At 35.0% G+C, this 17,491-nt stretch overlaps 1 protein-coding gene across 5 annotated transcripts in view; it reads right to left on the bottom strand.

The window, feature by feature from the left end:
- SBF2 (SET binding factor 2) overlaps nucleotides 1-17,491 on the bottom strand; it is a 237,691-nt gene that overhangs the window by 89,339 nt on the left and 130,861 nt on the right. For all 5 annotated transcript variants that reach the window (XM_048948353.1, XM_048948355.1, XM_048948356.1 and 2 more), the window contains exons 7-15: nucleotides 14,824-14,956; nucleotides 13,218-13,326; nucleotides 12,425-12,538; nucleotides 11,941-12,018; nucleotides 10,324-10,437; nucleotides 9,652-9,780; nucleotides 8,777-8,875; nucleotides 3,012-3,216; nucleotides 519-628 (exon numbers count right to left, since the gene is read on the bottom strand). In XM_048948353.1, coding sequence (XP_048804310.1) covers nucleotides 519-628; nucleotides 3,012-3,216; nucleotides 8,777-8,875; nucleotides 9,652-9,780; nucleotides 10,324-10,437; nucleotides 11,941-12,018; nucleotides 12,425-12,538; nucleotides 13,218-13,326; nucleotides 14,824-14,956 — 1,091 coding nt within the window. The remainder of the gene's footprint in view (nucleotides 1-518; nucleotides 629-3,011; nucleotides 3,217-8,776; nucleotides 8,876-9,651; nucleotides 9,781-10,323; nucleotides 10,438-11,940; nucleotides 12,019-12,424; nucleotides 12,539-13,217; nucleotides 13,327-14,823; nucleotides 14,957-17,491) is intronic.

Here is a 17,491-nt window from a genome sequence, read left to right as displayed (position 1 = left end):
GTAAAAAAATAAGGGTGTTAACAATTTAAACATCTGAGAAAAAACTGAGGTTTTTTGGTATCTATCTATCTATCTATCTATATTGATATCTACCTCTGAATTCTATCAAACTACTGATTTTAAAAAACAGCAGAATTAATTGGGCTGAAAATTTTGGAAGAACATTGGCTGATAAATAGTGGAATGTTTGTATATATCTTCTGTTTACTTGCCTCAGTGTCAACATGATTAGTCAGTACACAATTATTCTTTAAAAAAATTAATCATGTGGACGATACTATTCATAATGGCAGTATAAATAAGCAAATTTATGCATTCAAGTTGCCAAATTTATTTGCCTCATATTACACATAAGATTACACTGAGATTATTCATTTTATCACTTCATCACTTAAATGACAAAAATAATAGTTTGAAATGTAAGACTACAAAACATAATTTATGCCAAGATCAGTCTCCATTTTGTTCATTAACAGAATTTATGCATATTTAGGAAAGTTAAAATTTAATTTTATTACCTTTTCAGTCTCCAAAAATTTATTTTCAAAAATGAATGAGATGCAGTTTCTAACAACTTCCAACCTTTGTGCACTATTGAAAACCGTGCTTCCTTTTTCCATTATGGAAACTAACATAAAAAGAGAAGAATACGCATGTATGAATGTATTCTGCAACAGTCACAAAGAATACCAAAAGTTCTTAAAAATAAACAATGTGCGCTCCATTCTATTTTGTTAAGCAAACACTATCAGTAAGCATATACACATGCAAACATAGAATCTGTTTTTTTTCTATGCTACCTGCATGAGAGCACTCTGATTTTTAACTAAAGCAGTAGATGTTTCCTGTTGGTTTTCTATAGGCATAACAAGATTCCAATTTTCAGAAGTTAACATGCTAATGAAATACATAAATAAATAGAAATTGATATATACATATACACACTTGTTCCAAAACAAACCATATTGCTTTGTACATTTCACAGGATAAATCAGGCAGGAGATAGCTATTTTGTTCTAAAGGAATTCTTCAGCCATATCAAGAATCCAGTGACGTGAAATAAAACCCAAAAAATGTATTCTCTTTTCTAGATTCAAATTTGCTGGGATCTAAAGATTATGTTCTTAACATGGTGATCTGCTGTGAATTTCAAGAAAAAAATGAGAGAATCTAGTAAATAGACTATAAATGCAGAATAGTTCCTTTTTTTTTTTTTGTAGATAATGAGCTCCTAGTATACAAAGACATTGACACTAATGATAGTTGTGAATATGGCTGTGAAAGTTATTTGAAAAAAAGTAAAGTTTTGACATAAATATATGCTCAGTAAGAAAGGAAACTTTTTCTTGCACTTAGCCTGGAAACACTTTTAAAGAACATAACATATAAGTAGCAGATAAGACAATAAGATCTGAAGATGCAGTCAAAAGCAATGGCAGGTAAATGGAGTTTATCCTCTTACACAAATCCAAAGAGAAATAGGTCACAAGGGGCCATCTAGTTCATCCCCACTGTCCCAAGACAGGATCAATTCTATATTATTCCTCTTGTTTGTCTAGTAAGTTCCCAAAGTTCTGTGATAGCAGACTCTGGCTTCCCAAAAAATCCATTCAAATGCCTCACAATCACTATTTTACCAAGTTTTCCCTAACAAATAACTTCAGTGCTGTAACTACATGGCCTAATTCTTATCACTACAGATTATTCCCTTCTTTTTAACAGCATCTTACATAATTGAAGACTGTTACTATGTGTCCCCTCAGTCTTCTGATTTTTAGTCTAAACAACTCTCCATCTCTCTACACATGTCACATTCTCCAGGCCACTGGTCATTCTTGTTGCCTTTTTCTGGACTCCCTCCAACACAACCAAAAATGCAGACGATCTTCCAGTGTCCAAAAACGGATACAGACTACAATGAAAGGATTTCTGCAGGGGGTTCACTGATTATACTCCTGTTTATACATCCTACTAAGATGTTTGTCTTTTTTGCAATAGTTTGACATTGCTGGGTCATGTTTGCCCTATTAAAATCCTAAAATGAATTTCTGAAGAGACATTGCCTAGTCAGTTAAGCATGCCCATGCAACTGCAATACATTTTTTGAAGAAAAAGGGTAGAGAAGGACAACACTCAACAGAGATCAGTCATCTAATTTTCCATGATAAACTGCAATTCTAAATCCCTCCTTGAATAATTTTTCAAGCTCTACTAGCTTCCTGTATACTGCATGTTACTGAATACACTTTTTTATGCCATCATCCAGACAGATCAATACGATTATGGTGAATACAATTTTTCTGGCATTAAAACCAAATGAAGAAATGTTTTACATCTGCTCCTATATAAGGAGTTATATAAGGATACATAGGAGATATGTAAGGATATATAGGAGATATGTATACGGTATGATATATCATATACATATATGATATGATACATATATGATATGATATATAAGGATATATAGGAGATATATAAGGATATATAGGAGATATGAGCAGATGTATATCCTATATCCTTAGGTAAGGATATGTAGATACATTTTAGATAAAGTCCTTTCCTCAGTATCCCCCTTCCCTGTTTTGAGCAAACCAAGGACCTCATACGTCTTGCTCTCTAGACCCTTCACCACCTTTGTACTCCTCCTTTGGAGGCTCTCTGATAGGTTTACGTCCTTACACTGCAGAATTGCAAAGGCTGGTTGAGGTGAGACTAGTGCAGAGCAGAGTGGAATCATCCTTTCCCTTGACTGGCTGAAAGTGCTGGTAGTAATAGAGAGTGACAGAGAAGGTCTCACCTCAGCCTCCTATTCTCCAGGCTAAAGGACTCCAATTTCCCCAGCTCTTCCTCATATGTCTTGTTTTCTAGCCCCTTCACCAGCTTGGTTTCCCTTCTCTGAATAAGTTCCAACAAATTGGAATTTTTCTTGGGAACAATACATTGCAGCCATGCTGATCACACATTCAAAACATGAGAAACAGTAGAAGTCATGGAACAAGTAAACGTACCAACAGGAGGACCTGCCGGAACAACACACTTCTTGTCCCCCCTTGTGGCAGTGGGAGCACCCTGACTCCTTGCAAGGCCTTCCTGAAGCAGCTCCTGTACCCGGCACTCATTGATCCGGGGGAATGGGAGGATGTGAACCCGCAAGTGGGAGCCTTCGGTGGGCCGTGGCACTTTCTGGAATGCTATGTGGGGATTGGGATTCTCCTGCAGGCCAAAGACAGAAATTTTAACTTGTATTACCAGTTGTCTCAACCATTTTTATCCCTGTTATTACCTGTCGTATCTGAGGGACTAAGCAACTAACACAGATGACTAATGACATGTTTGAAATTTGTATCATCCTTGATTCATTAAATGTAATATTTCCAATCTCATTAAATGATTTATAAAATTATTTTTGTCAAAATTCAATGTAATTCAGAAAAGAGAGCAAAAGAAAATCACAGTTTGACTTAGGTTCCTTTTATGCAACTTAATATTTACAGTTCAAATAGAAGATAGAAAAATCATCCTACTGGATAGAGAAAAATTTAAAAATATTGTAATATACAGTCTTATCACCAAGTACTCAGAAACATTCTCATCTTGGTCAATCTAGCAATGAAAATTCATTTTTGTATCATGTTTGAAACTATTGCCCTATTTCACTGGGTAACAATTTTCTATCTTCTGTATGTATCATAAAAATGTTATACAGTTCACTGTTTACACAGTAGAAACCAAAAAGATTTACAGGTGATCAAAGAGAGGAAATGATGGACTGAAACTACAATATATATTAAAAAAAAAGGAATCTGTCACATCAGATTCTGAAGTGTTCTCAACAGACAGAAAAGACTTTTATCATTGACAAAAGTCAAAATTTCCACTGTGGAAAGTAAAGTTTGTCTACTGTGATTTTTTTACTCATTCTTTTATGATCTTTGCAAGTGTAATATGCACAAAATTTTCACCATTGCTTTAAGGTTTTCACTGCCTTACTTGTTTCACCAAAATAATTGCCCCACCTGCTACTGCATAACTGTTCTAATAATTTTCTTCATCTTGACATTAATGTGCAGTACTGCAATACCAAAGATGAGCGTAAGTGCTCTCCATCATACAACAGAGATGTTGATGATACATGTGATACTATACTTCTTGTTCTGTCTCAATAGGTTCTTCAGCATTTGTGGCATCTTTTGTCACAGGTGGTCAGCAACTGAGTATACCACAAACCACATTTCATTTTACTGCCTCCACATTGATTTCAGCATATCAAAGACATAATTCCCAGAAAGAAATGTTAAGGACAGTGAAGTATGAAAATGCACAATTTCTTTTATTTTTTCCTCAAATAGCTGACAATCTTTTCTGATTTTTTGTCTGTTTTCTGGCTTCAGGTACTACCTTTTCCAAAATATGGCAGAGATCTAAATGCAACACAGAATTTCTACCACCATTAAGAGTATCACATCTTGTGTCTTGAGCAATATAATACCAATCAAATCAAACAATATTTTTTCTTCTCTTCATTCATATACCAGGGGTTGTCATTGGTCTTATTTGAACTTAATCAGTTTTACTCTATGCTGTTTCTTATAAATGGCTACAAACAGCTGCCAAAGAGTGCCATTCAATCAATCAGTTTTTTGTTATACAAGCACAACCAGTTTGCAATAAAGCTCAAAACTAGCACTTAGCCTGATGCTTTCATTTACAGAAGCCAAAGGCAACAAGGAGACTGAATACGTCAATTTGAGACAAAATTGATATATTTGGTCTCAGATGCAGAAAAACAAACCAGCTACTTAGCTGTACAAATTCTTTGTGGAGAGTTTAATGCAACAAGCCAAAAATCTAGCTATTAGGATGACAGTAGCAGATGCCAGGAGACGCAAGGCTGAGAAAGGAAACACAAGATCAACAGGGGGTAAAAAAATGATATTAAATGGGAAAAAGAAAGAGAGGAAAAATAATTATTTCACATTCCATTTCATGGACAAGAGAGATCCAGAAAGAAGATACAGAAAGAGTAACTTTCATGTTGGACATCACAAAGCTAATGCCAGCTCTGCATATGCAATGATACACAGGTCAGGAACGTAATTCTAATGCCTTCAACTACTGAAGCAGTAGATGCCAAAATCTTGTCTAGATTTTCTGCCTGCACCAGCTAGACTAATAAAAATGTTATTTCTCCCTAAAAGTCTTGTTTCTCATACGTATTTAGACTATTACAGCTACAAGATAATGATCATTGTAACTGTGGAATAAGATTAGAATACGTCATACAGTGAGATTAAAATGAGATCACTCTAAGCATAATTTTTGGAAGCAATGTTGCTTACCAAAGTACATTATTTAAAGATGCATAATTATTAAAAATGTGACTTCTGAAGTCATTTACTTAGTGGTGAAGCAGTATCACATCAGTTGCAACGGTATAAGTAAATCTTATCATGGGAACAAATGAAAATGAATGAGTTTTGACACTGATTTTAAGAAATCATTTAAGTAAGAAGTTATACATATACAGTAGGTTATTTCATTATAAAAGGCAGAGAGAGAGAGAGAGAGAGGCACACAGACACACACAGACTAGAAAACAAATACAAATGTTCCCCATTTTGTCAGCAGTAGTTCAGAATTATAATAACAATTATATTTTGGAAGATTTTTTCTATATTTATGGGACATTACCACATTAATCATATGCTTGTAACACTGTAGCCCCAAGCGCTGTAAAATAACAAACAAATGAACAAACAGGAACAAACTCAATCTTCTGAAATATAGCTTGACTTTATTGAAAATTAAGTGTGCTATTCCTTGTTTTTTTCTGCCATGCCTTCTCCATATTTGAATCTATACATCTCTACCATCTGACCAGAAAGATCCAGACTAGTTTACCTGAATATTGCCCGTGGACATTTTAATTAACCTAATGGTCATGAATGCTGTACAACTGTCAATCAATAAATCTTCTGTCAGTGTTAGCCTGAAATAAAGACCCAAATCCGGAGACAGCATTTTGTTATACAGAGCATTACTGTTAAGTAAGTGGCACAGAATATAACTCCTATTCAGAAACTTTAATTTCGGGATTCATAATTTTAACTTGCAATAGAAAATGACTCCATCAGCACTTATCAGTAAGAGAATGGCACAGTACAAGGAAGTGTACCATGAAATACGTAACACTTTATTACAGATGAAATTTCATGGACAAAATTAAGGTATGTAGCAAATATTCTCTTGTTTGATGTTCCGCTACGTTTTCCAAAGGAATATTCACTTAAATAAGTCTAAGACATATGTGTGAGATTATCAGTGTTAAGATACTCTAACATTTATGCTCTGTAACACACGGAAAAAAAATAACGCTTCCTACACATTTTTTAATGTGAAATGTTTTCAGTTCAGAAAGATGCATTTGTTGTCTCTTCTAATGTCTAATATAAACAAGGCAGGTTAACGTATGTATCAATTAGAATCATTGAATGGTTTAGGTTGGAAAGGACTTCCAGGATTACCCAGTTTCAACTGCCTGCCACAGGAAGGGACAACTCTCACTAGACCATGTTGCTCAAAGCCCCATCCAGCCTGCCCTGGAATGCCTCCAGAGAAGGGACATCCAAAAAAGCACATTTAAAACTCTCTTTCAGTTGTAAAAACTGCACGTCCAGTTGCAACAAACATGCACCTAAATAAACAGAATTCCCTACATAGAGCTTGGCAGAAAATGACATGAAAGAAGTTTTGAACTTTTCTTCTTCCACTACCATTAATTTTATGCTCTTGTACTGAGATTACAAGAAAGGGTAATGGTTCAATGTACTGTGCATCATTCACATTCATCAGCTCTATCTCGTTAGTGTATGAGAATGCAGATGGAAAATTCAGAACCTCTTTTACAGAAGAGCAGAAGAGGTCTAACAGTGACAGTTATCGGTTGTTTCCAAGGCCATGCATACACCATGACCCAGACAACTCAGAGGACCCATTTCCCAACTTCTGAGCGCGTGCCCACCCATTGACTGCTGACCAGTGTACCCTGGTTAGCTTCTCTTCCTCCATAGCTTCCTTCGAAACACAGCTCCAACCTCTAAAGTCACTCCATGCCTTCCCTGAAAGCACGGATTAGGACTGACGGCCATACCCTGGCTAAGAAACCACTCATGGAGTTTAAAATTTAATGCTGTCAAAAATACCCCCACTTACAAAATACTCTGTGTTTCAGAAGTCACTTTACTGAACATGCTCACAGACTCTAAAGTTCCATCTTAATACAACTTCACTTGATATGTATTTAATATCACTACTAGATTGAAATGTATACAACAGCTTTATTCTTTCCGTACCTCTCTTCAATGAATAAACACTTAAATGCAATATTTTAAAACAGTAGGCAAGAAACCTCCCAGACTGTGTTCTTGGATATTATGTAGAATTAGTAAAATAATGCAATCAATTTGAATAGAACAGTTCCATTGACAGCTCTTCTGACTTGGGTCTGACCACATAACACAAAACTCCTCTCCATAATTGCAGACAGGGTGAAGAAAAGCACAGCAGGAGCAGCCATGGAGTAGGGTGTATGAGCCTAAATAAATCTTTCATTCAAAAAATGTGGAGAGGTCATTTGGCAATTTCAGAGGTAAAAAAAGACAAAGAGTGGAGGGTGGAAAAGAGAGAGACCATACCTGAACACAGGTACACAAATTCTGCAATCAAGGACAATATTGAAAGCTGGACTAGCCTCATTTCATACACACCATTTAAAATATATAGTTGCATTTTCCACCCAAAATCTACAGACACAAGACCACCACGTGCAAGAACTGTAAAAGTTTGGATTTACTATGTTAAATATATTAATCCTACCAAAAGCAGAGACTGCATTAACACTGATGAAATGCTCAAAGATAACACATTATGGGGGAAAAAAAAAGGCAAAACAAAGGCAAAACAAAGGCAAAAAAAGCCCAGAATTTAGCACTAGTTAGAAATTTCTGTGTTTTTTATAGCAGAGCAGTTGTAAATTATAGTTCTGGGGAAATGGGATACAGAAGAAGATAGGGTGATAAAGGTGTTGACTGATTGCAAAATAGATATTGCTTTGTTGAGTCTGAACAACGACAGGAAATGTGACGAGGACGTAGATTAGCTGATGCCAAATAAAACAAGTAAACAATTAAAAAAAACCCTATTTAATGGAATGTTAAGGGATTTTAGAAAAGCACTGTACAACATAAAGGCATGATAGGAAGGAAAGAATGAAACTGGAAACAGTATTCTAGGAAACCCAAAGAGTCCAAGAAGCAACCCATAAGATGTTAAATAGTTAACACTTGCTGGACATAGAAACCAGGGCCTGGGTTACACAGCAGGGCACATCTGCTGGAAGAATGCACTACACCAAACTGGATATATAGTTTTCTTATAGGAAACTGTTGAGGTAAGATAGGAGACTTGTTTGGCACAGACAGGTTGCAGCAGAGAAAATAACAGTTTATATATATTTAGTGAATACACATGAAAAAAACTGTGCTAAATAGCAGTAGGACATTGGTAAATCACTATTAACATTAATAAATCAGTATTAATATATTGAACTTCCTTAATATACAAAATTGTTGGGATTTTAAGTTCCCAAGTCTTTAGTTATAATGCAGATGACAACCATAAGTAGTCATTTCTGTTCTCAGAGACTGGATCAATCTCAGAAAACTGAATTTTCAGTGTTAACAATTCTGAAGTGCAATAGGTAGAGTAAACTTACATTTTTGAAGAGCTGTTCTGCAAGTTCTCTAACATGCTTTATCATTTTTGGTGGATTACCTTCATCAGCCTTAATTCTTTCAACTTCAAAGGCTACCAACTTTAAAAAAAAAAAAAAACACAAAAAAACCAACATGCTTACAATTTAACTAGAAGTAGTTTACTTATTGTTTATATTATGAAATGCTAATATTAAATTGAAACTGAGAAAGAAAAAAGGGAAAAAATTGCAGTTGCCTTGCTCTGCAGCATGACATATTTTCACTTGTATATAGAGCTTCTGCTGCCAGACGTTATAGACTAACCTAACACAGAAATCCTACATACCTAAATCATTCCTTTGGCATTTCTAATGCTATAATCTACATTTCTCAAATGCACTGTTGCTAAGCAGTTAATACCAAACTCTATTTGTACTGTACATTCAAATAAAAAGCAGTATAGAAAAAGCATGGTACTGATTTTTAAGAGAAAAAAAAATGCTCGTCCCAGTTCATTTTCTTGGGTATTTAATTTAATATTCCTCATTACTTTTTCAGTGTTTCTAAGAATGTAATTAAATTACTCAGTTCTGTACTACAACATGTGACGCATTACACATTTCCAAACCTGACAACAGTATTACCATGACTTACATATGGCAATACACAAATCTTTAATTCCTTATATATGGACAGGGCGCGATGTTATGAAAGTAAGCTAGAAACGCCTGATTAATAGAAAATGAGAAAACAGAAACTAGCATAAGTTTTATATCATACACAGTGAGTATTTAAAAGCACTTAAGTTTTTAAGAAGTTGAAAAGTCACAGGTACATTTTAATTTACTTGGGATTAAAAGAAGAAATAAACAACAACAAAAAAAACACTTTTCACCTCATCAAACAGATCACAGGCTCTAAAGGGAGGACCTCTCTCTGACACAAAACCAGCAAACGCCATTCCATTGAGAACTTTGGTTAGAAAGTCATTCTCAATCAAGCCTCGTTGGCCCAAAAAGGCTGCCTGCATTGAAGATAGAAAGGAATGCAAGTATTTTATCAGTATCGAAAATAGAAACAACTATGTTTGTACAAGCAAACTGCATTTTCAGCAGACTTCAGTAACATGAGGTACTTTCTAACTGAAACTTTTTATATTACCCAATTACTTTTTATACCTGCATTTATACCAGGTGTGATACAACAGGATTTTATGTACACAGTTAGATATCTTACAGGTAATAAAACAAAACTGGCACCTTCAATTGTTGCCTTGTAAAGACATACATCTTTTCAAAATTCCTTGATGATTCCCCAAATGTTTCTTTATAATGAATTTTAATGTCGTTCACGTTTACCACTGCCTCTACAATTTGTCCCACTAAAAAACACTGATTTTATGCTATGTCAGAATGATCTTGATTAATTTTTGCATGTCAACAGCAATTTAAAAAACATCTGAGATTTAACTTTCAGTTCTGTAAACACTTACACTAAAGGCAAGTACGTGGTAATAAAATAACAACTACAAATGCTAAGCAAACAAAAATAACTGCTTCACTTTTACCTTGTGGAAATGAATGACTGGCTCAGCGTGAATTCTGATCAGCTGAAGGCATGATCGGTATCCTTGGAAAAGTTGTGCAAATAGCCTAAGGAAGATTGCTCGCACTTCTTTATCCTACAAGCATTGAACACATTGTCAAAACATTTTCGTTTTATAATTTTTTTCACACTTCATATAAAGCTAATATAAAGCTAATTGATGGGATGCCTACTAATTTGTCAAACAGTGCAGCCGTACGTCACGTGAAGTGCATATACACAAATCCATCTGATGCCAGGCTACCTGTGTCTGGCATACAATGCCAAATTTAGTACATGCCCACCCCTTTTCTCCTGTTTTTCTTTCTTCATACCTGCACAGAACTGTCAGTGTCAGGGCAGTGCAAATATAACTTTTCGGATGGTCACACAGTGAAAATCAATGGTAATGAAAGAAAGGTGTGTATCTTAGCCTGGATTTGTTCCTTAAGATAGCATGGCTCTACTGTGCCACCTCTATTGGAGGTGGTGACACTGGAGCAGGTTTATTTTCATCAAATTGAGTAGGGGAGTGCTTACAAAGACATGGATGTGCTAGTGGAACTGATATGAACAGATGATGGCAGCCTTGGGTCAGGGTCATCTTCAGGCCAGATGCAATTAAAACCACTGCAACCAAATACTGTGTCATCCACATTATTTTCATTTCACTGCCTGTATCTAGTTGAACTACAGCTATGTCTAAAACCTGAGGTCCTAGAAAGTGTTTGAATAATTTTTTAAAGGAATTTTAACTTGAAAATTGCAAGCAGCAAAGAATATTAGACAACTGCAGAATACACCTGCAAAACAAAACCAAGATGCATTTTAAAATTGAATTGGCTCTTGTATTTTTATTCAGATCATCAACTCCAGCTGCAGTTCCTTCAAGCTAAAGCCAGTAGCTTTACCAGGTTATTAAGGTGTCATGGCTTCACAACTATTTGTAACCTAAGTTAATCAGACCTTAGTAGATACTCTCTGGGCTGCTTTACTGACTACAGACAATCATGTATTGTTTCATTCGGGTTGAGTGAAGTTCATCAAAACAAAAAGAATGTTTAAAAAACCCATACAGTTCCTTTCCCAACATGCCCAAACATATAATGTAAAGTACCTACCATTAGTATTAGTAAAATCAGGGTCTTATGTTTTGCTGACGTGACTACCACACTTATCTGTACCCAAATTTACTCCAAAATTATTTAATGTTTTTAATGTCTCTAAAATCAGGCATTTACCAAATAATAGACAGACAGATAGACAGAAATACAGAAAACTAGTTTGCCCACTCCAGCAAAATTTTGCAACTTCACTGGTCTGTGAAACAGAGAAAAGACAGATTTAACTCAATAGCCTTTTTAAGACCACTTTTTTTAAAGGAAAATAAGGTGTTTGCATGTTAATGCAAGCATCTTTATAAAGGCTTTGAACCCAGGAGAATGCTGTTACAGAGCAGAATGCAATGTCCTGGTGCCGATTCCTTACTCCACCAGTAATAAAGGATAAGGAAAAGAAAACAAAGTCAAAATTCTTAAAACAAATTTAGTATAAAATTTCAAGTTTTCTAAGAAATTTAAACATAACAAAGAAATCTTACCAGCATTTTCGTGTGCGATAAAGCTGTTCGTGGAGGAGGGAAGGCATAATCTGCTGTTTCCAAATCAGGATGCAAAACCTAGAGAATTTTTAAAACAATTTTTTCCCCCTCAATTTGCTGAGGCAAGGATAAATTACCCTTTCTTCTTTCTCAAAATAATATTTACAGTAGTTTACTTCAAATAATAGACTGAGGTATGTTATAGAACTTATAGTTTGAACTCATTTCAAATTCGTTATGATTGAAAAATCCTTATCTTCCTCTTGAAAAGAGAAAAATCCTATTTTGGTATTAAATTAAATTACTGACAATGTTTACTCTAACTTCAGATAATACATTAATCTAAAATGTGGAGCGCTGGCATGATTTATAGTTTGAAATCACATATTTCACTGTGTATGAAAGCAATTTAATACCAAAATACTTTTTTCACGCTTTTAAAAGTGATGAGAAAGTGGAAAATGAGTTTTGTATCAAAACATACTAGAGAAAGCGCCATTTGAGTCTGATGTAGCAGTGGTTCTGGAAGCTGAGAAAGATGAATACATTCAGGAATTTTAATAGTGCCTCCATCCAGATCTGCAATGATTACATCTAACTGTAAGGGACAAACAAAAACATTATTGGTAGTACTGTGAGCATGATCTTATATAGTTTAAATATCCAACAGTTCAGATTTCATAATCTACAGACCAATTAATAAAAGCACATTAAAATAGTACTAATTTTGATGTACAGAATGTTTTTGATACAGGAAATACTCCAAATACTTCATAATACTGTATCTGTACCTAGTTGTTAAAAATGAATATAAATCCTAGTGTTTGTGGATGATCCAGGTCTGCGTTGAGTGATTTGAGATATCTGATAATCTGTTTTCAAAAGGAAATGAAAATGATGATAACTTTAATGTACAAGTATACGTTTCTGGGCACCTCTGTAACTATGGATCAGATTCTCAAATGCATATTTAAAAATTAAGCACAAAATAACTGGGGATAACACTACCTGATAACACTAAAAGAGGTGTTCAGTTTCATGACATGACAAACTTGGAAACGGATCCTTTCCTTCCCATCCTGCACTCCATGCAATCATTTCCCTTCTTTACAGCCTTAACATATTTATAGAATTGATGCTTATGCTTTTTCTCCTCCTGATTGTCTTTTGCAGCAATATTTTCAAAAGATATAGATGGTTCATAAGAACACCTCTGAAGCACAGAAAATCTCTGCATGGCACATGACACTATGACCATTCTCGGTAGTCATACTTACGAGCTCATGAATGTCATTACGAAAGACAGAATGCACACCAATTATGAAAGGCGTTGGTGAACTGAGAACTTCCAATAGCTGCGCAGGAAGAATTGGAATATATGGATAACTGGGAAAAGAATAAATACAGGGAAATAAAATCTTCTATTGCTTTACATAACACTTTTTTTTTTTTTTTCAAGCTTCCTATATAAATTATATTTACTATAAGCACTTTTTGTGAAAAACTTCATGAAGAAGTATCTGTCATGTAAACTCCAGAAATGATTATACCACAGTGTCCACAACTTATTGTAAACCAGTCAATTTTGCAAAACAAAAGCAAATTATATTTGTAACATTTATGTTATACAGATATTATATCCACTCAAAACTTTTAGGTGATCAGAAACATTACAGTTATGGATAATACTTTCATTTTAAAACATGATTAGATATTGGACAGAAAGCTACAGTTCAGACTTCTGTAAAATATTATTAATAAAGAACATCAAAATGAAATTACTTAGTTTGATACTGAAGTGACTGCTAAACATACAGATCTACTTCAGCTACTGCTTACTTGAGGTCAACAATTTAAGTCTTTTCATTAGAGCAAGAAAAAAATCTGGATCTGGATTAATCAATGCATTTCCACTCTTAACAGATAATTACAATTAAAAATTTACATTAATTACTATTTTATCACATAAACATTCCAACATATTCATTTTTTCTCCTTTTTATTCTAGATTAATATTATGCTTACCTCTGAAATATTTTAAACACATAAAAATATGCTAATAAAATACAAGCATTCTTTAAAACAGATGAGTCAGAATTACATGTCTTCTTGCTTAAAAGCCAAATAACTTGACATTAAGTTTTCCACTTCATGTTGGACCCAAATGGGATTATTTATATTTAAATTTGATTTAAATTCATCCTCTGGAGATTATTTGTCAATGACTAAAAACTGTTACTAGCTAATACAGATGTTTTCCTAGAATCAAGGAATCTTTCAGGTTGTAAAGAGCCCCAGGAGATCACTTAATGTAACCTGCTCAAAGCAGGACCAAGACTGAATTCAGATCAAGTTTTACTGGGCTTTGTCCAGTTGGGTCCTAAAAACCCACAGGGATGAAGTTTCCAGTCTTCCACTCTGTTCCAGTACTTAATTATTCTTATAATAAAACATGTTTTCCTTGCATCCAGTCAGAAACCCAGTGCACCACTGTTTCAATTTTTTACCACTGTCTATAATTCTTTTGGCATGCATTGTTTCTTACTTACTGGCACACAGCTATTAGGTCTTGCCCAAATGTTTTCTTCTTCATGCATTTACTTATGGATCACTAGTATCAAGTTTTACCATCTAATTGATGCTGTGAGTTGGGTTCTATTGTATTTGCAGGTAGGATGTTTCTCCCTTCATCATTTCACTGTCAATGCAAGAGATTTTCAAATGCTGCATACAAGGCTTCTAGAAAACTTTTATATCTGATCATGAAAACTTTATTTGAAATTTACTCAAACAAACACAGCACAGTTTTTGCTAATGACAATGCAATGTAAGTTACAAGTTAGCAATGAGTCAAAGAGTTTAGAGATCTACAGCTCAACTCACCTATATTTGAGAGGAAACATCAAAGACTCCAGAGCCCTGCAGGCATCACTGAGCCTCTGAAAACTTGCTGAGTGAAAGAGAACTTTATTTTCTGTAAGCACGGCACAGAACAAGCTGAGTACATTTTGGATTCCTTTAAAAACATTTAAAAAAAACAAAAACAAAACAAAACCTGTAACAATTTTCCAAAAGAAGACGCAAAATCACATTAAGATGCACCACTTTCTAGGGGAATTTTCAAAGAACAAATGTAGATCCATAAATCACCAATCCGCATTTTTTCAACCCCTTCTGTAGCACAACTTCTGATCTATTCTCAGATTGCTAAAACACCAACAAAATACATTTCTACATTTCTAATATATTCTATAACATCTCCTTTTTCAATATCACTTTCAAAACAATTCCTCTTCTCAGCACAAATCGCAGTAACACTCAATAATGACTTCAAACAGTACCATATGCACCTTCAGCACAACCTTCTATGTACCTAGAATTCAATTCTGGTCATTTATCCAAGCTTAATACTGCTGAGCTAAAAAAGAAAATGACAAACACTTCCCAGTAAACACACTCATACTTCATCCATAGAAAGCATTCTAGGAGTCACGAGGTTAAAAAAGTGCACTAAGGGAGTGCAATGTCATCAGAAGGATATGTTAAAGAAGAACTGACTGCTTAAATGAACCCCACTAGATTTTGGGTAATACACATGAATCAGATGATGGGACTTTTTTTAAGCACCATATAATTTTCCTAAGAGACAAAGCTGTGTGCTCACAGGGAACACCAAAAATACATTTCCTTTAAAACAAAGTTCCATCCTGAAAAAATAGACATGTCTGAGATACGATCAAATTTATGAAATTTCCTGAAATATGCTGGAATGCATGATGGTTCCTTGAGGATATAGCTTGGGTTATCAGTAAGACAGTCTGCACTACCTTTACAAAACCACTGCTTATCTAAAAACAGTCTTCCAAAAGAAGTGAGAGCCACCACAGACGTATTATATTTAACAATTCATTTGGCTTCAGTAATTTTTATTTTGTTTTGACCATTTTTTTCTCTATAACTTCAAAATGTTTCTACTTTTAAAGGACAAGGAATCAGAGAAAGCTTTTGACAAAAAGATTCATTACGATGAATAAGTCAATAACATAACAGCTTGTGCTTTTGAACTCTGTTCTCCAAGAATCCTAACAGCTTCATGAAATCAATGGTAGAGACTTGAGAGGAAATATCGCTAATATGAATACTGCACGGCTGTAAATCAAACTACTTTAGAATACATTATGTAAGTATAACTTTAAAAAAAAGCCAAGTCTCCTTACATGAAAAAAAATCATCAGGAAATGGTTAAAAGCTAAACTGAAACAGTGCCCTTTCTTGTATATAAGAATGCATACATTTGTACAACAAGACAAACTGCTGCTACTTCAGAAATATCTGTGAGAAATTAAAAACTTCAACTGCTATTTTCATACAGAACTGCCCTTGGTCCTTTCCTAAAAGGTTTTAAGGATTGCTTTCAAATATACTTCTTGTTTTCAACCAGTTAAAATTATAGCAAGCAGGCTTCTTACAACATTTAATTCCACACCAAATACCTTATCAAGATGCTTGGGAATATATATTTAAAACATCTGAAATTGTTTTCTTATAATTCAATGCAACAGTCGTCAAACAATTCTACACAAGGCTACATGGCTTTGACAGGGACTTTTGAGGAAAACAAATTTGTATAGCACATAAATATTCACACTAGGGAAATGACTCTGGTTTTGTTGCATATAAGTAGCTGCAGATAAAGATGTAGATCATGCTTCACAAAAGTGTTTTTCATTGTAGCTTAATCAGCCCCAATATAATCTGAAACTGAGATGACTATTTTTAGCTGTTACCTCCCATGTACAAACTTACATCATGCATAAGAATATGTAGAATAATAGAATCAATAAGATTGGAAATGACCTCCAAGATCATCTAGCCCAACTACCCACCCACCATCAATATTGCCTATTAAACCACGTCCCTAAGTACCACAACTACACACTATTTGAAAAGCTCCAGCAAGGGTGACTCAACCACATCCCTGGACAGACCATTCCAATGCCTGACCACTCTTTCGGATAAGTTTTTCTTTATATTCACCCCAAAATTCCCCTGGCACAACTTGAGGCCATTCCCTCTAGTCCTATTGCTAGTTACAGGGAAGAAGGGATCAACACCCACCTCACTACAACCTCCTTTCAGGAGGTTCCCTCTGTCGCTCCCCACAGGACTTGTGCTACACACCCCTCACCAGCTTTGCTGCCCTACTTTGAACCTGCTCCAGAGCCTTGATGTCTTTCTTGTAGTGAGGGGCTCAAAACTCAATATGGTACTCGAGTTGCAGTCTCACCATAGCTGAGTTCAGAGGGATTATCATCTCCCTGCTCCTGCTGGCAACACCATTTCTGATATAAGCCTTTCTGATAATTGGCCTTCTTGGCCACCTGGGCAAAACACTGGCTCATGTTCAACCTAGCACCAACCAACACCCTGATCCTTTTCCTCCATGTAGCTTTCCAGCCACTCTCCCCCAGTTCTGTAGCAATGCATGGGGTTGTTGTAACCAAAAGGCAGGACTCAGCAATTGGGCTTGTTAAAGCTCATAATAATCACT

The sequence above is a fragment of the Lagopus muta genome, chromosome 6 (genome assembly GCF_023343835.1).
Source record: "Lagopus muta isolate bLagMut1 chromosome 6, bLagMut1 primary, whole genome shotgun sequence".
Lineage (NCBI taxonomy): Eukaryota > Metazoa > Chordata > Aves > Galliformes > Phasianidae > Lagopus > Lagopus muta.
This window is presented reverse-complemented; position numbering and strand designations above follow the sequence as displayed.